The 22,674-nt window shown below is 35.8% G+C and overlaps 1 protein-coding gene across 7 annotated transcripts in view; it reads left to right on the top strand.

Annotated features, from left to right (window-relative positions):
- ESCO1 (establishment of sister chromatid cohesion N-acetyltransferase 1) overlaps positions 1-22,674 on the top strand; it is a 35,066-nt gene that overhangs the window by 6,432 nt on the left and 5,960 nt on the right. For 5 of the 7 annotated variants that reach the window (XM_040586580.1, XM_040586582.1, XM_040586579.1 and 2 more), the window contains exons 6-10: positions 885-948; positions 3,092-3,206; positions 12,376-12,507; positions 20,051-20,140; positions 22,460-22,603. In XM_040586580.1, the coding sequence (XP_040442514.1) occupies positions 885-948; positions 3,092-3,206; positions 12,376-12,507; positions 20,051-20,140; positions 22,460-22,603 (545 nt within the window). Of the gene's footprint in view, positions 1-884; positions 949-3,091; positions 3,207-12,375; positions 12,508-19,351; positions 19,475-20,050; positions 20,143-22,459; positions 22,604-22,674 lie in introns of those variants that run through there. The other 2 variants (XM_040586585.1, XM_040586584.1) reach the window with 2 other exon arrangements.

The raw sequence follows: 22,674 nt of genomic DNA, 5'->3' as shown, positions 1-22,674 counted from the left end.
TTAGATTGGTTTCTGTTAAGGATTCTCTGTTGGTTACCACTTCCTTTGAATAAGTTTCTGCATTTCTTTCTCCTAAATAGTTCTGCTTGATCTTGACCAAATTATTAATTACATAACCACTCTCCTGTTTTTATTTCGTAGTCTTAATTTATCAGCTTGTGAATGCAGTTTGTCAAACCTTATGATGAGTGTGATGCAAATATTTTGACTGAAGTACATTTGTCTAAGAAATATTGTTGATGGATCACTAACATATCTCTTCATTAACTTCCCTCTTCATATTTCATCCTTTTGCTTTTGAGTTTTGGTTTGTTGCGGTTTTTGGTTTGACTTTTGTTCTGCCTTTTTAAATCTGAAGCTGCTTTTGAGTGCCCTGTTTAACTTCAGCTTTACTAAATATTTCTTTTTCCCTGCCATTGTATGGTACTTTTGAAGGGCAAAATACTCTTAATTGTATTGTTAGAGAATGTAAAAACCACTTATTTCTTTTGATATGCTTGGTTGTTTTTTTTCCTTAAGTGTTATAGAATGCACCTCGAATGGGGGCATACTGTACACTTATGATTCTAATACTATACATAGAGCTATTTATATGGGTGTCAATATAAACAGATTTAAACTCCAGTGTAGTTTCACTTGTTCATCTGCTGGCAAACTGCTATGCAGAACTGCTATGAAAATATTGAAGAAAATTGCGTATTTTTTGAAGTATGTATGGAGAAACATCTAAATATTGTCTTAGGGTTGGATCTTTTTTTTTATTGGCCATGAACTGATTGCAAAGTTGTCTTGAATATATTTTTGCAAATTGCTATTTGTGTAGCTCAAATTTCCTTTGCAACCTAAAACTTTATAATGAAGTTAAAATCTTTGATTAATTGTAGGTTTGGCTCCCAAGCAGTTGACACAAACTTCATTTACCAATCAAACTTCTGAAACTGAGAACAGGTATAGTATTTCATACATTATGGAATTACAGTAACCTTCCATAGAGGTATGAGAGGTTTTATTATGTGACTAACTGTTCTATTGTGTCCCGCACTCGACTTTCAGTTTCAAATAAGTGACTTGTCCTTTATAAAAATAGACTTTCATTTTACCCAGTTATTAAGGGATGTTTTTATTTTGTTAAGAAAATTATTAAGCAATATATTTGTAACTGCACATTTATTTTAAAAAGTAGCATTTAACAGAGTTGGGAAAGCATATTTAATGGTCTCTGGCTCAAATCAGATGATAACCAGAGGGTATAGGAAGGGTTTGTCACATGATTTTCACTTACTGAATTATTTCACTTATTTCTGGAAGAGTTTTCTAATCCTTAAGTTATGGGAGTGTTGTGTATATAAAATCCTTCATTTGGGATTGTTTTGTAATTGCTGTTAAGATGAAGGTGTTAACAAGCCATATAAAAAAAATATTCTGTTCTTACTGCTGACTAAATTTTTCTTACTACTAAAACAGTTCAAGTTTATGTTTTATCCTTGATCATGTTGACTGTTGCAGTTTTTGAACAGTTCTGATATAGTCTCTGGTTTTAGCCAATTACAAGCTAAAGACAGTAATTTCTTTGTACTTGGTACTTTGAGCAGAACGTAGTTGGCACAGTGGTTAGTATATTGATACCATTCTCTACATCTGTAATAGAGACAAGAAGAAATGAGGCAGTTCGTTTTCAGTACATCTGTTTGAGGCCAGATTAACAATTCTAATTAACCAGCCCTTTTGTACATGTTGAAAAACTGCTGCTATGGAATTTCACAGAAGATGGGTGGTAAGGTAGATGTAAAACCAGTCAAATTAGTATTTTTAGATTTTTCAATGAATATGACAACTTTGATTTTTTTTTTTTTCCCACAGTTTTGTTCTCGACTGTCTTAACAGCTTTATGGTACCTAGTCAAGTTTATTAGCTGAACAAGCCCATATTGCTTTACTATTATTTGGCTATATATTTTTCTTAACCTGCTTTCCATACAGTATCCAAGATTTAAGCCATCATTCTTTCTGTATTATTCCTGTCATAACAGAGTAATGTGCGTATCTGTAGCATAGCTCTTTAGGGCTTTGTAAGAAAAGGTTGCAGTGGGTAAAAGCAAACCTTAAAGTAGCTACTTAATGCAAATTTTGGGGTACATGATAGGAATAAAAAAATTCGCCAGGCGTTTTCAGAATGTTCAGATTTAGCACAAAAAATGCTGTTTTAAAAATGTCTGGCAAGAATTTTTATTTTTGAAAAATCTCACTGAGTTACCTGGTTACATGTACTACAGCAGCTGCTACAATTTTAAGTGTTCGACTCTAAGCCTTGGTTTGCTTAGAAACAGAAAATATGTAAATACCTAGTTAAAGTGTAAGTATTTTTGTGTGTTTTGCTTTGGTGATCTCCACAAGTTTTATCTAAATCTGGAACTAACGTTGGTTTTCCTCTGAATATACTGTTCATAGAATAACTTTGCTGTTGATATATTATAGTACTTTTCAGTGTTCCTTTCAGTCATGACAAGGGGAAACTTAAACTGAGTGAGAGATATTCCAGTGATACCCATGCATTTATTCCTCAGGTCCTCTTCTCCCTCCTTTGACTGGCAGACATTAGAAGAGAATAAATTTGAATTGAATTTGAGAGATTTACAACATCTGGTTTATGTTGCCCACTCTATATTTGTGGGAATATTTAAATGGTCTGCCTCAGCAGACTAATGTATGATACCTAAAACTAAAAACCTTAACCTTATGTAGGAAATACATAGCATTAGGTACCATCAGTCATGCTCTGAAGTGCTTCAGTTAAATGCTTGTGTGAGTGGTTGTGACTAACCTACGCCACTTGCTTATAATTTTTTTTTTTAAGAAGAAAAATAATCTTGTAATTGGGCTACTCACAAACTGTATTTTTTGGTTAATCCTTTTATTTCGTTATTTTTCCATTTGAATTAGAAATTAAAATATATAGGACTGTGTTTTGGGTAATTAACTTAGATTTGCATCTTGTTAAAGTTTAGTTATACTAATCACAATGGCTTTGAGTACATAGGATGACATGTATAATCAGTCCCTTTTTTTAATATTAAATATATTTCTATTTCAAGGGTTCCATTGTCAAATCCTTCATTAGCATCAAAATGCAGTAATTTCCTACCATCTGAGGAACATATTCAGAAGCTAAAAGAAGCAGGAAAGGATGGTGATAAGCAGATGATTATAGTAAGTAATACCCTTTTAGTAAGGCTTATAGCTTCTGAATAAATTACTTTGGAATTTGGAGTGCTGTGTTTTTATGAACTTGTCTAAAAATCATTACTTATACATACTACTATTACCATTGTAAATGATTTGTGAAAGCAGAACCTGTACTAGATTATCATCCAATGTGGATGGAAAAATGGAGTCAGACAGACTTAATGTTTAAAGCTGATTCTTGTTAAAAGAAATTTCTGCATTTTTTTAATAGGATGGCTATTAGGTAAAAATGCAGTTGTTTTAGGGAGAATGAATTTGCCTTTATATGCAAAGTCTGTTACTTAAAATTTCAGAATTATCGGGGGAGGTGCATCTGGCAGATTGTGTGCAAAGTTAATGTCAACTGATTTATTCCTACAAACGTCAAGATTTTCCTGTGGATGCCCTCATTTTCACCGTAATATTTAAGCAGCAATACTAATTTGGTTATTTGTTTGTACCCTTTTTGCTATTAGCTACCAAATGCAGGTGTGTCTTTTAAAACAAGAAAATGCAAAATGAGAAGGAGAGGTGTGACACAGTCTTTTCGCTCTGTCTTGTAGAATCACACAACTTGATAGTGAAACAGTTGCAACTTTTTGGTTGTGTTTGGTTTTGTGGTGTTGATAATCCACACATCAGATAATCCTTGAGAAATGAAAGGCTGGAGTTGGGAAGCTAGAGGGAGAGGAATCCAGGCCATTAGGAAGGAGGACTATGTAGTAACCGTAAGAAATTACCCTTTCACATGTGTAACTGGTGGTCTTGCTAAATTGCATTTTTTTTCAGGTAATATATGGATTATACACATGAAAATATTAACTAAAATAGAACCAGGCACATTCTAAATGCTCTTATATCCATACTGAAATATTTCAAAATCAGAGCTTCTGAAAACTCAATTGATAAACATATCTGTGATTTGCCTAAAGTGATACAAATTAGGCACTTGAATGCCCAGTCACAGAATGATAAATAAACTGTGTCTAATTGAGTATCTTAACTCATGTTATTAAAAGTGTATTAAAAGGACTGTAAGGACATTCATTCCTTTTAATTTCAGTAAAGCTAACTTAATTTTTGCTCATACAGTAATGGAACTTGAGTGAAGAGTTGCTAGGATATTCAACAAGAAATACATAACTTTCTGCTGAGCTGAATGCACTGAAGGGAGGTTGTGTAGCTCTCCTCTACAGTATGTGTACAAAGAGGTTTTCTGCAACTCCCTGTGCTGGTAGTGTCCTTGTTTTCAGCCCAAATTAGGAGAGTACTATTTTTTCCTTAGGTATTCAGCAGTAAAAGTTTTAAGTTATATACCTAGCAAAAGTTTAGAATATAAAGAATGGGTTGTCAGTGAAGAACACCAGGGAAAATGGGAGAGACCTTCTTTGTTGTTTTCTGTGTGTATTTCTGGAAAATGCAAGTGAGCACTATATTTAAATTTTAGATGTGAAAGTAACAGTTCAATAATATGTAATATTTTCCGGCACTTCATACAAATCTAATTCACTTCGATTTCATTGAGTTCAGAGCAGGCTTTTTATTAGGTTGAAAGGGTATTTTGGTAATGCCTGTAGTTCACTTTACCAAGAAAGCATTAGGTAAGGTATTGCTCTGCTGTTCTTTTACCTGGGGGAAAACTGCTTTTAGCATTGTCAAAACATATAGAGGAACCCAAATACTTATTAAGCCATTTTATAAAATACTATCCTTGATATGAGTTACTGTGGAAACATGGCATAGTTACATCTGGAGTAGTGTTTGCTATCATCTGGAGGGGAAAAATCACTAAATTAACTTCTAAAGTACCAGGCTTTTCTCATACTAATACTCAAGTGATTGGGGATTAAATGCATGTAATAAAATAAGGTACATTTTGTAATTAATAGTTTTGTTTACAAAACCATGGTGAGTTTCTTAAATGTGGATTCTGAATCGCTGGACTCCTTTTTTTTTTTTTTTTTTTTTTTTAAATAAATATTTTCAAAGGTATCTATGTACTTGTGTAATGATTCTCTGAGAACAGAGGAGATTGGTTTGGTTTAAAAGCTGTTCAGGTTGAAATTTCTGCTATGCAGAGAGCAATCTTGTTACACACAGTCAAATCACTTAAATTAGCATTTCTAGTGTCTGTAAAAAAATTTATAGTTAATAGTTAGAAATATTTTTTATTGCAGGTTTCTAGCCCATTGTATTAAGAGAAACAGTTTAATTATTCTTTACCTTGAGCAAAGTTGGGAAGTCATGTTTTTATTCTTAGAATGGAACACTTAACTTGCACTTTCTTATACGTTTTAAAAAAAACAAAAGCCTGAAAGGTGACATTTTGGGCTCTCTGCTGTGAGGTCTCATTCTTTTGGAGATCTGTCAAGCTGGTCCATCTTAATGTATGTACAGAATTTTTTTTTCTTTTTGTAACTGAAGAGGAAAATAGAGTTGGGCTTAGTCTGACTCGCCACATGATGCACTGTCTTCATTGCACTGTTTTTTTATGTTGAATTTTCCTAGTCTTTTGTATTTAAGTTTCACATCTGTCCTTCTAATTATCTTTCGGTATCTGTGGCTCAGAGTCTGGGATGTTAGAATACTGTCTGTGTGTTCTCATGTTTTTGTTTGCTGAGCTGTATTTACAGAGGTGTTATGGTAAAACTAGTCTTTGTTTTCCACAATAAACTTTACTTCTTTATATTTAATCCTTAAAAATGTATCTTACCTTCCTCCTTCTCCCATATGATTCCTATAATGGATAGATTGATTTTCTATTTTTCTTGAGTAATATAATCTTTAACAAGCTTTAAGGCTATTTGGCTGTAACAGAAGTAAAATAATACAATTTCCATTGTATTTCCATTGTACATTTTCCATTTGAAGAAGAAATACTTAATGGCTGTACTTGCACCATTCTTTTTCTTGGTACGTATCATGTAGTTACCTGAGCAGCTTTCAAACGTGAAATTATCTTAATTTTGTAGAGGTACAGCTAGGACAGAAGATGACTTGGTTCTGTTTTCTTCAGATTTGCTTGCTGTCACACATCTTAAAAAGCAAGTCTCTATTTAGAGTGTAGAACTTCAGCTGAAAACAGGGAGGAATTTAATGTTGCATCAAATTTAGTAAAACAGTGACAGAAGACAATGGTGTTTGAAGTGATGTGCAAAGATTTAGGTTCAGACCAAGGAGAGTATGATCTGCTTTTCTGGAGGAAAGAAATTAAGGCTGAAGCTAAAAATATGTTCCAAATCCATTCAGAGAAGTGGTCTGTTCTGAGTATTTGTGAACTGTACCCTCTTACACTTCATTTGCATGTTCGGTTGATAGGTTAACAGGTTACATGAAGCTCCGTATTCTATTATATAGAGTAATGCACTACAATTGTTCTTTACTTTCTAAGTACTTGAATCTGATGTGCAAATACAGGAACTTGAATATGAAATCATCCGTTTCTTTACTTCTGAAATGGAAAGAAATACAAATGTGTGAAGCGTATGTTTTCAGTTTTCATAAAATGAGATGCTTTACATCCAAGACAAGGAAAGCCAGTTGTTTGCTTCTTGTAAAAATTCCGCTTGCCTGCCAGGTCTAGGGCAAAATTTTGACCATAAGAATAAGAATTTTTAAAGGCATAAGTGCTACTAAGGAATGTTCTAAGTAACAACCTATGAGTTGTAGGGATACTTCTTCCATTTTATGCCATTAAGGAGACATATTCCTTTCAAAATTAAGCTAGTCTTTTGAAAACTACACTCATCAGTCTTAGGAAGGAATGTGTAAAAAGAATGAACAGTGAAAACAAATCACTGAAATGATAAAAAGATGGTACAGAGTTACAGAGACTTTTCTGTGAGATCTGAGTTAATGCCTGGGTGCAAGCAAACGTGATTAAACATAGATGATCTTTATAAGTATCAGCAAATGCATGGATTAGGATCGCTTCATGGAAGATGTGCAGATTCTGAGGCTTGAATTGGTCCTATATGTGAAAGCGATGTGCATGCTAATGCAGTTTACACATTTAGATATCATACTTGAAATTTTCCTTACATATATTTTGGTTAAACTTAAAAATAGTTTCCAGTTTGACTGAAGTAGGTAATATATGAAATAAATACTTTTGATTTAAACTGAAAACACAATTCTCAGTGGAAATAGTAAGTGTGAAAGTGATTTCTTATGAGCCTAAAGGAAGTTGCATAGCTATGATTTAAAGTTGTTGTTTTCTTCCCTAAACTGGTATAGCCTGGTTGGCAATATCTCTGAAAAATTACAGAATGGCTTTTGGGCAATCTTTTGTTGTTCACATTAGTTAAACGCTGCCTCTTTTCTTTTCTGTAATCCTAGTAAAAACAAGGCAGTAGTTACTGCGTAAGTGACTGGGGAGCGAGTTTGGTAGTTGAGAGCAGTCACTTTGCCTCTCTTCCCACACAGATCCCACCCTTTGGGATAGCTCAGCTCTTAGTGGGGGTAGGAATGGCCATCCTTTCCTATTATCACTCCTTCCCATTTCTACTTCACTGCAGCAACCCAGCTTTGTCTGGCCCATGCAGGTGGGTTGTGTTTTGTAAGGTTAGCTGGGGACCTGATACAGGCATTCAGGCACCAAGGCTGAAATAACATCGTGCCGTGGGTTAACCCTGGCAGGCAGCTAAGCACCATGTAGCTGCTTTCTCACTCCCCCCAAGAAAGATGGGGGAGAATACTGACGGGCTGAGATAAGGACAGTTCAGTAGGTAAGGCAAAAGCTGCGAACCCAAGTAAAGCAAGCCCAGGAATTAATTCACCAGTTCCCATCGGCTTGCAGGTGTTTAGCCATCTCCAGGAAAGCAGGGCTTCCTCATGTGTAACAGCTGGGAAGACAAATGCCCTAACTCCAGACGTCCTCCCTTTCCTCCCTCTTCCCTTAGGTTTTATTGCTCGGCATGACACCATATGGTATGGTATGGTCAGTCAGGGTCAGCTGTCCCAGCTATGTCCCCTCCCAACTCCTTGTGCACCCCCAGCCTACTTGCTGGCACAGCAGAGTGAGGAGCAGAAAAGGCCTTGATGCTGTGTAAGCAGTCTGCTGCAATAGGTAAAGCACCAATTCTGTTTTGGTCACAAATCTAAAGCATAGCACTATAGATACTGCTGTGAGGGAAGTTAACCGTAGCCCAGCCAAAACCAGTACCCATTGGAACACTCTATAATATTCTTGAATAATGTTTATATATGGGTTGCGAACGGATGAATTGTCCATTGTAAGTACTGTGCAGATTTGGGTTTTAACTTTGTATTTTTTTTCATATTGCTTTAGCTAATGACAAGTGAGGGAGGATACCATTTCAGGATGGATAATGACCCTCCCATTTTCATTTTGCAAATATGTTAAATAAAATCAGATACATTGCAGTTCTGAAAGGTTCAAGTTGGATTTATGTTCTGTGGCTAAAATAGCGTTTCAGAAAGGTGGGTACTGGTGATGGTGTTTTTTTGATTTTGTTCTTTTTTGTTGTTTGGTTTCTTTTTGTTAAATTCCACAGCCTTCAAAATAAAGTGAAACTTGTTTCTGAGTTGGGTCATGTCTTCTGATCCTCCTGGTCAGCAAGGGGATCTACCCATCAGCTTCAGTCTTGAATGCATCTTTCACTGAAACAGCATTCTTTGACCTTTTCATTTTCTATGGAGAGCCCCAAAATCTTTGTGTTGTTCCTTCCTGCTCTTCTTGCATTTCCTTCCCAGCCTGCCTATTTCTATGGCTGGGTTTTATTCTTTGTTCTATGAAAAGAGGAAAAAATAATCTTCCTCTAACTAACACTAGGTAATCAAGAAGGAGGTGACCTAATCTGTGCCTGAAGAGAAAAGAAAAAGGAAAAATAAAATAAAGGGCCCCTTTTCATCTCCTACAGAGGCACCAAATGCCTTTTTTGCTTGCAGGGCTCCTTATTCCACATATGGAGGATCAGCAGACATGCACCTTCTCAAAGAAGATATTGGTAAGACTTTTCTTTCTGTCTAACACAGAATTAAGAAACCCTTGTGGAGATTAAGGCAACGTTGTTGCAGTTCAACTACAGCTAGCTGTGAAACAGTGGATTTCCTGTATCTTGTGCTTATATTAATGAGGATTGCCTGAGATGTTGGGGAATGCTTAATTGCCGTATATGCGTGCAGAATTTGCTTAGGAAATAAAAAGTATTCTTGCTTTCTGTTGTTATTGTTTAGAAAATTGAGTTTTAAATAAAGTAACATGTTTTTCTGCCTGCAGCCCCACATTTTCTTAAATACTGCTGTGAAAAACATTTCTCTTAAGTTCTGAGAGTCAAACCTCTTAACATCTTTTTCTAGTTGTGACAAGTTGATGGTTTATTCTCCAGTACCCACTATCTGAGAAGATTTCCGACCCTCCAAAACCCCAGTTTTAAGTGCTTATTTACTGTTACATGTGGTGCACAAGGTGTTCTTGGGTTGATTTGTTTGTTCCTCTCTCCCCATTAGGAAGGATTGGCAACATTATTGTTTGGGAATGCTTTTTCCCTCTTGATGCATGGCCTTTCCAATTTTGCTTATCCGTGATATCATGTTAAAAATAGTCGGATTCTGTAGATATTTTGTTAAATGTCAGGAATTATGAAAAATGCTGTTCTGTTATTATTTTGCACGTCCCTTTTTTTTTGTTGTTGTTGTAGTCTGCATTTGATTTACAAAGCTGCCTTTTTTGTTTGTTTGAAGCATTATGTCCTGTGGTGTGGCTTTGAAATAGCCTTTTTGTGTAACTGAAGTACTATTTTCTTTACTGCCCTCAAGATACTGTGAAGTATTTGCTGAAAAATATAGACAGCATTTGTTAGGGCTACAGACAAAAGATTGCTTTAGATACTGCAATATGTTTTTTCTGATAATTCACGTAACATGTTTTTAATATTAACCTCTTTGTGTAGCCCATTGGTACAACTGCATGCATGTAAAAATAGTATCAGTGAAATCCTAAAAAAACCCCCACCAGACAATACACACACAAAAACCCAAACCCCCTGATACCAGCAACATCCAAGAAAGTCAGACTGTAAAATACAATATGGCAGTACTATTCCGGGGAAATGATCTGTTCCTGAAGACTTGCAAAACAGCATGTGTATTTACAAGGCAGGGTGGTGTGAGCTAAGGAGCCTGACAACTTTGAGAATATCCTTGCCCCATGTTTTTTGATGAGTTCCTAGATAGCTAGGCTTTTTTTTGGCTTGAGATTTTTTGGTAGTGGACTAATAGGTACTTCAGCTTAAGGACCTTTAGCTTCTTGATCATTTGAACAGGAATTGTTTCCATTAGACTTACTGCAGTACTGATATGTACTAAGTATTTTAAGAGTTGCTTTCTGTAGCTGACTTCCTAATTTACATGTCTTCTTTATCAAAGTATGTTCCAGCATCGAAGTAGACTTCACTTTTCCTACCCTAGGTACAGAGGATATGTTCTCCATCTTCAAGATAGGAATTACTAAATCTGGTTAAATTGGTTCATCTTAAGATAATTGCCGTACATCACTTTACTGCTGAACTGCCTTTTTTCATCTTCCACGTGTAAATCCTTGAAACGCAGTGTATTTGGTGGGCAAATAGGTACTTTGTTTTGAACTATATTGCTGCTTTAAAGGAAGCCTACGGGTAAAATAAGATGCGTTGGATTCAATTTTTATGCCTTTAGAAACCTCATATTATTCAAACTGCAGATCTAACCTCAGGGTTCATCTTTTCCTTTTTATTTCAGAAAATTAATGTTCTCCTATTTCTCCTTCTGTATACAGGAGGAATGTATAAATTGTGTACTGTTAAAGCAGGGACTCTTCAGATTCAGCTTCTTTCTGTTGGCCTGTAGCCTCTTGGGAAGAAACTGATATCTACATTTTAGATTGCACTAATGACTGCTTGAAATAAGTTGCTGTTGTGCAAAGAACTGAGCTGTCATTTAGCTCTTAAATGTACTTAAACATATCTTTAAAGATGGGAGGAGTAGGAAATGATTCATAAACACTGTGTTGTAAAATGCTTCTTCTGTAAAGTCAGCTTTTTTACTATGAATATTTTCAGCTCTTAGAAAACAAAACTAAGTTCAGGTGATCTGTTTTCCTGCAAATTGTGCACTTTCAGTCTAAGCATACAGATAAATTTCCTTTTAAAAAACACTCTCAAGTCTTCTTTTTCTCATATAATATTCCCATTTTAGAGTACAAAATAACTTTTTGTTTCTCTATTACTTGTGATAAGTGTTAAAATAGATTAAAAGTGACATTTATTGCTGCTTATATAAACTCCATTTCCAAATGTAGTTAAAGAAAAAAAATGTATTTAAGCATTAAGCTATAATTTAAAACATGCCTTTTTGGCTAGAGAGGCTTCAATCTAACTGGCATTCTTTTGCTCTTTGCAGAAGGCACCCCCTGCACTTGATACTTCATCCTTTATTAGCCACTGACTTCTTAATCTGAGCATACTTCCAAATTAATAACACTGTTTTAATGAATAAATAGCAAAGCAACAGGTGCTGAGTAGTGCCCTTAATTTGGTAATGGTTGGTTACGGAGTAGGAAGATAACTTAAAGGGTCATGAGTAAAATGGTATGATCTTCCACTTGTACTGTAGCTGCTATGCAGTGTCTGAAAAATAAGTTACGAACCCTGTGCAATTAAGATAACATGTCAAACATCATAGCATCTGTTTTTATAATATCCTTCCAAATGTTCAGGAAGGTGGCTCACCTTTGGCCCACCTCAAAGCAACTCACAACCAAAAGATAGACAGCAGCAGAACTGTAGGGAAAGCCAAATAGTGTGGGGCTGGATGTCAGAATTTTCTTTGTGGAAGATGATAATATTTACGGCAAATAGGGTAACGAAGGAAGAATTCTCTGTCCTTTGTATTTCATAAAATGAGTGGGGCTAATTTTAAAGGTAGTTTGTTCTGTGATTAATGCCTGTGCCTTTTGAGGCTGGGTTTTTGAAAGGTGGAATTCTAAATTCCGTACTTGTTCTTTCTCCTTTTTCACTCTGTTGTAGCCTCTGTGTTGAGTTTCCAGAAGATAAGTTGTAAAACACATGGCTGATTAGATGAAAGTCCTGTTGAATTGTATTTACTGTGCTTGCAATTGACAAATACTTTTTTGTTTTGTTTTGTTTTTAAATAGGATGCAGGACAGAAGAGATTTGGTGCTATTTCCTGTAATATTTGTGGAATGCTTTACACTGCGTCAAATCCAGAGGATGAAACCCAGCATCTGCTATTTCATAACCAGTTCATAAGTGCTGTAAAATATGTGGTAAGAAAACTTTATATTTTTAAAGACGTAAGCATTATTTTTTATTTGCTATGTAGTAGTTGCATTAAGTCATATTTTAATAGGTTAATATCACAGTAGGCCATAAGTAATGCACTTTGGGAAATAAATGTGTTTAAGAGCTGTGGTAGACAGGTTATATGTAATGTATAAAATATTTAATAGGATAATGCTGTTTCATTGCCATTGTATTCTTTCTGTTAAAATTCCCCGATCTTGGGGGCTGGGGGGGAGGTGAGGGTGGTGACAGGAAAATAAAGGAATGTCACTGTTGTGAAAGTGCTAAATACAGGTTTCAGTACAACTGGTGTTTGCAGTGGTTGGCTTAATAGTCTGATAAAGAGCTGATTGTACTGTTTTTGTAATTGTGTAATCTTAGATGACTTCTAAATTACCTTTTCTTAGTTAGGTGTACTTTGAAGAGAGACTGCCTAGGAATCCGGCTGATACAACTTCATAGTATATTGAAACTTTGCTGAATTCATAGTGTGATTGTAATCTTTATATTTAAAGTCCAAAGTATTATTCTATAATTTCATTTTATGTGGTGTATCTGAGTAGATCTCTCATTAAAACTCGTACTTGAAAAATTTTATACAATTTAAAGTATATTGTAAAATCAGCTACTTTACACTAGCTGATATTACAAGACTTACAGGAAATACCTGTTCACATGTCTGAAATCCAGAATAGAATCCACAAAGTCTGTTTTCTTTATCACACATGTTACCTTCAGTACTCTACACTCGAGTAGATAAGACCTCCAGGATAACTGAACTGAGGCCACCAATTCATTTCATGTAGATACCAAATGACTGTTGGGCTACTCTTAAGTCTCAAGCTCAATTTTATCCCACTGTTTACGAATATAAAGATGTATCTTCATAGCTAAAGCGTTTGAAACTGTCTGGTAAATAGTTCTGGTATTTGTTCTGTTCTTGGTCAGTTTTTGCTGAATAATCCAGGCATCCTGAAAGATCTCTTTTGATACACATTGGGTACTTCATAGGGTGAGACTGGGCAGGGAGTGTGATGGAAGGCAGTATATTATTATGGCAGTATATAATATGTTTCCCCATTTTATTCCTGTTCGTGTCTCATCATTATCCCCCAAGTACTTTCAGGTCTTGAATGTTGCCAAAGATGTAAACATAATTTACAGAAGATGGTGTTAGTTCTTTTGGACAGGAGCTGGCAGATGAGTTCAATAGTTATTTAAAGCTGCTATGTTCACATAGGTAGGAAGCCGCAGTGAAGTTTAAATATTTTGGAGGTTGAAAGAGCTGAAATTTCTCACTTGTATCTATGTCTTGAGTAACAACATGCTTAACAGAAAAGTGAAAGTTATTAAAGTTACGATAATTATTAAAAGCCTTAAACCAGTCATAAATAACTATGTGTGAAGTTGAGTATGCTTTTAATTTGAGAAAAAACTTCCCCTGTTGTTTTCTCAGTTGATAGGCATCTTTTTAAAACTTCATACAATGTGTACTCAAGCAAATTACTTGCATTGTCAGTACAGTGAGTAAATGGTTTTATCTCTGAAATCTTTTAAGTCTCTAGTTGTGTTTTGTGACATCTAGATGTCTATAGAGTGATGATTTAGAAGATTATTCTGGACCAGAAACTGTAGACTAAGAGGTGAAGAAGGGGTCTTATGAGTCTTTAAATTCCCCTCTGCTCCCCTCCCCCCCCCCCCCCCCCCCCCCCCAACAATTTGATTGACACTGTTTTCTGCGTGGGTAAGAAACTTCTGCCATGCTAAACAGATAAGTCTTTAACACTAGTCATTTGACCCATAGTTAGTGGTACGTGGTTGATTGTGTTGTGGTAATGTCCATGACAGAAGCATCCTCACCTCCTCTTAGAAAATAATTCTAATTTTAGATAAATCTTCTTGCCAGTGAATTAGTACACCAAGTCTCTACTTGTTAATCCTTAGTCATCCAGAGATACCAGAAGAATGATTGCTAGTTATCCTAGTTCTGCTAGGAGGTTTCTAGCGGCGATTGTTGGGAGGATGGCTTGGACGTGTGATATGCTTAGTTTCTAGGTATTTGTATGTAGTTACTGTGTAGAAACTATAACTACCTTCCTCTCCCTGACAGAAAGTGTTAATGGGACAGTAGCATCATGGGATTAAAAAAATTGTAATAGAGAAAGCATTGGTAGCTTCTTGGTTAGACTTTCTGGTTCAGGAACATCTGGTCTTGGTGTGTTACTTTACTAGGTCTCCAGATACTCTTTTTAATGTAGTTAATATGTTTGGCGTTATTGTTGATTTCAGGCTGTTCTAAGATATCTTAGAAACATTTTTCATTCTCTTGTCATTCACATTCTTCATGCTATATAATGCAGTCCCAGTCTGACTTGAGAAGACTTTTCTCAGTTTTTCCTCCCTTTTGAGTGTCCGTTGTTACATGCCTAGTAGTTCTAGTGATGATTCATTTCATAGAATCACAAAAAGAAGACCTGTATACATTATCATGCTAGAGCTTCTTGCTGTGAACTGTGAAAATGGACCTCATTGTTATGGTCTTGCCCACCTGCATGCAGATGCTTTGTGGGTTCTTTAAAAATACTGAGTAGCCAGAAGGTAGTTTGCATGTAAATAATAAATTGTTTACTGTCTCCAGGAAAGTATAATTTTGTTTGATTTTTTTTTAAAGGCCTGTCATTTCTTTTAGTAAAAATTCATTTTTAGGTCTCTCTAGAAATTCCATGATGTTCCCAGTAGGACAGGCAAATAAGGAGATGGTATTGGGATACTTATTTTGTCATGGATGGCTGATGGAGACAATAAGGAAATCGGAGGCCTTGTATGAAGAGAAAAATTTTGGCAAGTTTAATAACATTTTCTAGATTTGGGAACAGAAGATTGGCAAATACTGATAGGGGTTTTCTGCAGGGTGCCATTTGCTATTAATAGAAGCATGCAAACTGAGTAATAAGAAGGTAGAGTGGTCAAGGATAGTACTGGAACAGGACTAGATCAGTGTGAGAGATGTCCCCTGCTGCATACAAATGTAGGAATCTGTCTCATTATCCTTCTGGTTTCAGACATCTGAAAGTCTCCAGAAAAAAGATGCCACTCTAGCACGTGCGTGCACTGAGTGATGGCATGTACATTAAGTGTTAACTCCAGTGGGATGCATAACTTTGTGGGAACTGATAGGTGGTTCAGTTTTATAAAATCCTCTAGCTGTGATACCACAGTATCAGTTGTGTATCCTCTCTGTGATACCACATAGTTTTAAAGAGCAAGACATTCTTTTTAATGAAGTTTTTAAGTTGCAAAGCCAAAAATCGAAGTTGGGAAATGCCTGTGGATTCAGGTGCCTGATGTGAATGCAGCTAATGTGTTTGTATTTCAGCCTCTCCTCTTAGTTAAAAATAGCTTGAGCTGAAGAAACTGGAAGAAGCTGTTATTTGAGCTTATGTCTAATCTCCTAAGTTTTCAATAGCTTTTCTCCTGTAGCTGTACCCAAGCCCATCTGTGATGTTCTTACGATATTCCAATGGGGGGCGGGGAGGCAACATTTGACTTCTTGGGACCTAAGGCTGATAATAGAGTGTCAGGATTGAAGATGATGATGAACTTCATGTCATCTTAGAAAGATTTCATGCTTGTCTGGATTTGCATTAATTCCAAAAGTAATATATTTGTACAATATAAAACTTAATATTTCACATACAGTTCTTACTGTTGGCTGTCTTCTGTGAGAATCTTAGTTTTAACAGAAGGTAGTATTTGGTAGTTGCATCCAAGGATCTTAGAATGTTCTACAGTCAAAACCTCATTCTCCATGTTGTGTTCATAGGAGAGGCAGAACATTTGTAATTTGCTAGGGAGTCAGGAACAATGCAGTAGGCCCATTTCTATGCTGAAAATTATCAAGGATAATAGTGCACCACATTTTATACTAAACTTGATAATTAGGGAGAAATTTCATAAATGCCTTTCTTAGTGAAGACTGAGAATTATACAGCATTAACCACATTTTCCTTACTACCTCAGTATTTTTGAGGAAAAAAACAATGTAAGAAAAATCCACCACCAATTTTCATGTATTTGTACTCATTCAGGAAATGGGGAGTTCAGACAAGCCAGAACTGACATATATAGAAAGATACCAGGTTTGCTATCCCATCTCCTACTCTTAGGTAAGAACTTTTTAAACAAGAGGAAATGCATGGGAAGCAGTCTATTCTGTCTTACAACTTGCTTTTAAAGATAAATCTACATCAGAGATTATTTTGAACTATAAGCAGAACATAATTCGTGTGAAATTGAGCACTGAACATTTCAGTTGCTGTGCTGTTAATGTTGGAGCCATCTTTACAACTGTATTCTACATCATTCATTACATTTTATATATAATGTCCAGTGAAAGCATTGCACTACACAGTGTAGTGGTAATTACTGTCTGTGCTATTTCACAATGTAGTAGCAACTGCTTGTCTGTATTGCCTGTTTTTTTAATAATTTCTTCCTTTGTAATTCTGTTGCCATTGCACCTTAATAAGCAAGCAGAAGTAATCTTTGCTTGTTTGAATTGGGAGGAAAGGTTAGAGGTAGATTAAAAATTAGTTAAGGCAACTTTGCAATGCACAGTTATGTTTTCAAATGATTACAAATACCTGTAGGGTAGAAAGCTGTAAAATGGAGGGGAAGAGAGTATTGCAACAGGTAGTACACACCAGTAGGGCTCTGTACAGCACCAGTCTGACCAGCTGTGGTGATCAGGCTCTGTGTGCCTTACTGCTGCTGGCTATAAGTAGTCTGTTGTTGAGCAGAGACTTCCAGTATCAGGGAGGAGTGGTACAACCCATGTTTTTTATGCTAGGCCTCGCAGAACACGTATCTTGGTGGGAGCAATAGCTTTCCTTTTAACTTCATTGGTCAGCACAAGCAACGTATATCAATGCTTGGGCATCTGATTCAACAGTAAATAAATCTTAATGCCCTAAAGTAATGTCAATTAAAAGGAAAGGAAAAGCAAATTTTTTTAGACATTGAGGTAGAATATTGTAAAGTGTATTGCAGACATAAAGCTTTTGTTTCTTACTGTAGCAAGGTGTTCTTGCCATCTGCTTGAGTGAGAGAGTCATACTGCAGTTCTCAGTGATTGAAATACCTTGTGGACTATTGTATTTTGTTTTAATAGTGTTAAGTCTTTGTTTTAAAAAAATATATTAATAGATGCGTTAAGAGAAATCATCTTCAGACCACATGCAAGATACTAGTACTAAAGCATATTTTGTGTATTGTGGATATCTAACAGGATCAGTCCCAGCAGAAGCTGTAACACATTTTATTTAACAGCTTTAATGTTAGAATATGACAGAGCTGTGACCAATCTTGTGCATTACTTCCATCTTTCTGGTTTAAAGGAAGCACAGTTAATTGCTTACTAAGACTGAACAATAAGAATACTAAAGATGTAGATACTTATGTGAAATACTAGTTTTTCTTTTTGAAATTCTTTAGAGCTGCATCAGTAACAAAGAAATATGACTAAAATGTCTTCGCCGAAAATCTTGGATGAGCTTAGGGTTTGCAGAAACTTCTTGGAAAGCTTCATCTAAATGATACATTTCTGAATAAATTCCAAAATACCTTAATTTAGAAACTACCCCTCCTGTGAATATGATCAGTCCCCATATTCCACTAATACCTTCAGAAAATGAGCAGGTGGACAATAGTGAAAATAATGAGCTCTAAGTATTGGAGAGTCAATTATTCTATTTTTACAGAATTATTTTTAACTTCTGCTAATATACTGTTGCTTAACAGTATAACAGCAGTATGATGTTCAGAAATGTTTTCTTCCATCGGATATAATTTTTTTGAAAATACCTGGCTATAATGCTAACAGGATACCTTAACCTGAAATTTAGGGTTGAATTTTCTGCTTTAGGCCTGCAATGTTCTGGATGTTTGGTAGGATTATCAAACTATATATTTATATCAAACAAAGCAATCACATAGCATTTATCTGCGAACTGATGGTCACAGTAGGTTTAAAATAGGCTATAGAAGGCTTTTGCAGGGCAAACGGTAGCCAAAAGGCAGCAAAAGGTAAAAAAAAAATTGAGAGAGGGTTGTATTTGAGGTTGGAGAGCAGTAAACCATTAATCTATGCCAGAGTCTTTTGACACCTTTTCTGTGTCTCAAAAAGTATGTCACGATCCCACAAATTGCACTTTTCTGCTTGCTTGAATATTGTGACACTTTACTCCCTTTGTGTTCAGACCATAATGTATGTAAATTCAAACAGGTTCTTAATTTGTGTCGGTATTCAGTGCAACTCCTACTGAGAAGAGCAGGCAGGATTAAAATGGTGTCTGTGTTGCAATCATTGCCATGCTGGGTGCCAGACTTGAATAGTTCCAGGGCTACCAGAAAGTAGATAGATTTCTGAAATGTATCTCTTCATGTCTTGGTTGGGGTAAGCGAGTAAAATCAGCATGATTAAAATGAGATACAGATCAAGTGTTGTAACACTTCAGTTTATCTTTTTTTGTGTGGTAGTTTATATGGCATTCATTCAGTGCCAAATTCCATTGTTTGCTCTTTAGTTGAACGTTATTTTATGGGAAGGTACAGATTTCAATGAGAATTATTCCATCAATATTGTTTCTTCAAAGGCTTTTTTATTTAAAGTTGCTTTGAGTAAGGCTTGTTGATCAGCCTTTTTAGTGGCTGAAGTTACTTCTGCATTCAGTATTTTTAGGTCCCATCAAAGCAACTTGATTTCTAATAACTACCAGTCCCATCTTACTAGATTTAAGTGGCTTTTTTGTTTTGTTTTTTTCCATGCAGGTACTGCTCATTATTCACCACGAGTGTGGATCTGAAGAAGAGTTAATTACCTCTATTTTTTTGAGTATGTTTATACTTCAGATACACACAACGTAGCCTCCTTCCCCATTAGATTCTTAGAAGGTAGTTATACATTTTTTTCTAGTATCCTTCTTGTGGCTTTAACAGTTATGATCAGTAACAAATTAAACTATTCCTTACATTTTGGGCAACTGCATGCCAATCAGTTCACTTAGAACCTCCTGGAGGTCTTTCGCATGCCAAACTTTAAAACTGAGTGTGTATTTGTGGAGGTAACTATGTTAAAAAGAAATCTTTTATTAAAACTTAGGGGTTTTCCCATTCACTGGACTTCGGAAAATAAGTATTACGTAGGTTTGGAAATCAGTTATGTGAGCTGAGTTTGCTGCTTCTATTTTAAAATTCAGTTTGCACTGCAGTGCTGGGGGAAAAAAACTAATTGGGAAATTATAAGACACTTTCACAAATTGTTTCTAAATATAGTTAGGCTATTGTATAAGATCCTATTATATCTGTTGTGCTCATTTTAAAAAGCTAGCTGAAGTTTCCTTCTCTAGCAAAGCAACTGCTAAATAGTGTGAAGTCTGCGTAAATTCAGTGTCTAGAACAATAATACACAGTTCCTATTTGTAAAAGTACACCTTGTATATGGTTTAGATAAGTGTCTGTTTTATTTAGGGTTGGAAGAAGGAGAGAATTCTGGCAGAATACCCTGATGGAAAGATAATAATGGTTCTTCCTGACGACCCAAAGTATGCACTTAAAAAGGTATGGTGGAAAGGACTGGACTTGTATATCTTACCTTGTTCGATGTTTTCATGTAAGTAATGAGTACGTTCATAGTAAAGTTTGCATAATTTACATGCAAGCAGTTGAAGTCAATACTGCAGCGGTCCTGTAGCTTTTTCCACAAACAGGTTGGACATCTCATTACACACTGTTGCTCCCTTCATAGAGAAGATGGGTCTGAGCAGGAGTGGAAGGCAGAGGGAACAGCATCAACCAACTGACTTTTTTGTTAAATTTTGTTTTTCATATACTTGCTGAATGTCTGCCAGATATTTTATGTAATATAAACTTCCTACTATATTTAAACAATGAAATATGTTGACTTCATTACACAGCACAAATATGGCACCATTCTCTAAATGATCATTGGATAAAAGCCGATTTAGGTGGAAAGTGGCCTAAAATTCATGTAGTCTGTTCCCATGTCCAAAGCAGAACCAGCTCTGCTTATGATGCATCTGACAACTTCCTAAGACTTCTACCAGTGGAGGTTTTTTCTGACCCCTTCAGACTCCGTTGCAGTAGTTTGCTATCTGCAACATTAGGAATTTTTCCCTAAACATCCAGCAGAATCTCCATGCTAATAATTCAAGCTCATTAGTGCTAATCATATTACCATAGCTGTAGGAAACATCACCCTTCTTCTCTTTGCAACAGCTTTTTTTGTGTTTGTAAGGAGCTTGACAGGATATGCTGGTTTTTAGTTCATGCTCCTAAATAATGCCTTAGAGAGCTCTGATCGTTGTCACACTGTCTTCTAGATGATTTCCATTTGTGCCACGTCTGATGACTCTCTTGAAACCCTTTATGTAAAACTGGGCACGGTACGCTAGTGGAGACTTAGAGCAGCAGGGCACTTCGGTGTCTTGCTGGCTAGCCTGCGTTCATGCATCTTAATACGTCATTACATTTGCTTTTTCAGTAGCATGGCATTGAGTCTGTTTAGCTGGGGATTTGCTGTGACTAATAGGTACATTTTACAGTATCACTAGACAGGATCACAGGATGGTTGAGGTTGGAAGGGACCTTTGGAGGCTGAGTTGATGCCCCAGTCAGCTGTTTCTGATGTCATGACTGTAGGTTTTTTTTGAATTGGAAAGAAACTACAGTTTTATTTTTACAGTATTTTATGCAGATAAGTTTAAGTTTTGTTTCTCTGGTGGTATTTCTTAATTTCAGTACATTCATTGCACATTCATTTTTTTACTAAAATGGCTGAAGAAAACATTACTTAAACTATCTAAGTGGGGCAGAGGAAAAGAAGACTGCAGCAAATTATTAAGACATTTAGGATAGAGTTCTCTATAGTTCTGTGTGGTTAAAGTTGAGAGAATCTACAGATGTCACCACTGTGGATGACTGACTTCCAGAATGGTTACCTGGTGTTTCAAATTGGTTAACTGGACTTGTCATTAAAAGATTGGTACCTGACAGGTGAGAAAGTAGAGAGTAACTGTTACCATGCCTTTTAAAAAGTTAATTTAAAAGGGTTTTTTTAAACACATTTTTCAATTGATAGTATTAACTTCAGGTATTCATAGCATCAGTGATTCTAGTTTTGCTTTATTAATGTAACTACAGCGTGCATTAAAGAAGCTTATGCTGTTTAATGGACCACTTAGGAAAGGCCACCCTATTTCTGTCTCACGTGAGATGATAGAGGGGTGATGGAGGCTGTTTCAATAGGTACAAGAATCCCCCCCCAAATCTCAGCTCATGCATAAGCTTTTGTTTGCATTCATGCTGGAATTTATATGCGTCTTCTAAACTTGCTAGTATTAAATTAATTTTTATTTTTAGTTTCAGTTACTCTTTGCAAAGCTAATGGAGTATAGCAGAAAGTTTGAGAAGAGGTGACAGTTAATTCATTCCTTTACAATAAATGCATATGTTTTCTAGGTGCTTTGGCAGTGTGCTTGGTGTCATCTGCTCAGAGCCCTTAATGGATTAGTTCTTTCAAGACTTTAAAAATAACAGACAGAAAACCTTCAACTAAGCTAGTTTAACTTTTTGCCTAGATCTCATTTATTTCTAGACTATCAGAGTCCACGCTTTGGTTATCTGCATTTGAAGTTTGGACCTAGTGGGAGCAGATTTAGAGGTCTCTATTCCTCCCATTTCCAGCCAAGTATTATTTAAGGAATGTTTATGTGGACTGATGTATTGCAGGTTACTTAGGATAATCCTTAGCTTCTGGAATACCTTTCAGTGTTCTAGATACCTTAGTGCATTTTTGTAAATCTGTAATTGTAATGTAAATTTAAATGTGTTCCTTAGCATTTAAACTTCTTTTCACAGGTTGAAGAAATTAGAGAAATGGTAGACAATGACTTGGGATTTCAGCAGGCTCCGCTCATGTGTTACTCTAGAACTAAAACTCTTCTTTTTATTTCTAATGACAAAAAAGTTATTGGCTGTTTAATTGCAGAGCATATCCAGTGGGTAAGTGATTGAATTGGAGAAGGGCAATCTGTGTCAGATTATAACTGTAATTAACTATAGAATTACCTCGG

This window comes from Falco naumanni, chromosome 3 (genome assembly GCF_017639655.2).
Source record: "Falco naumanni isolate bFalNau1 chromosome 3, bFalNau1.pat, whole genome shotgun sequence".
Classification (NCBI taxonomy): domain Eukaryota; kingdom Metazoa; phylum Chordata; class Aves; order Falconiformes; family Falconidae; genus Falco; species Falco naumanni.
Note: the sequence above shows the minus strand (reverse complement) of the source record. Positions and strands in the feature narration are given on the sequence as shown.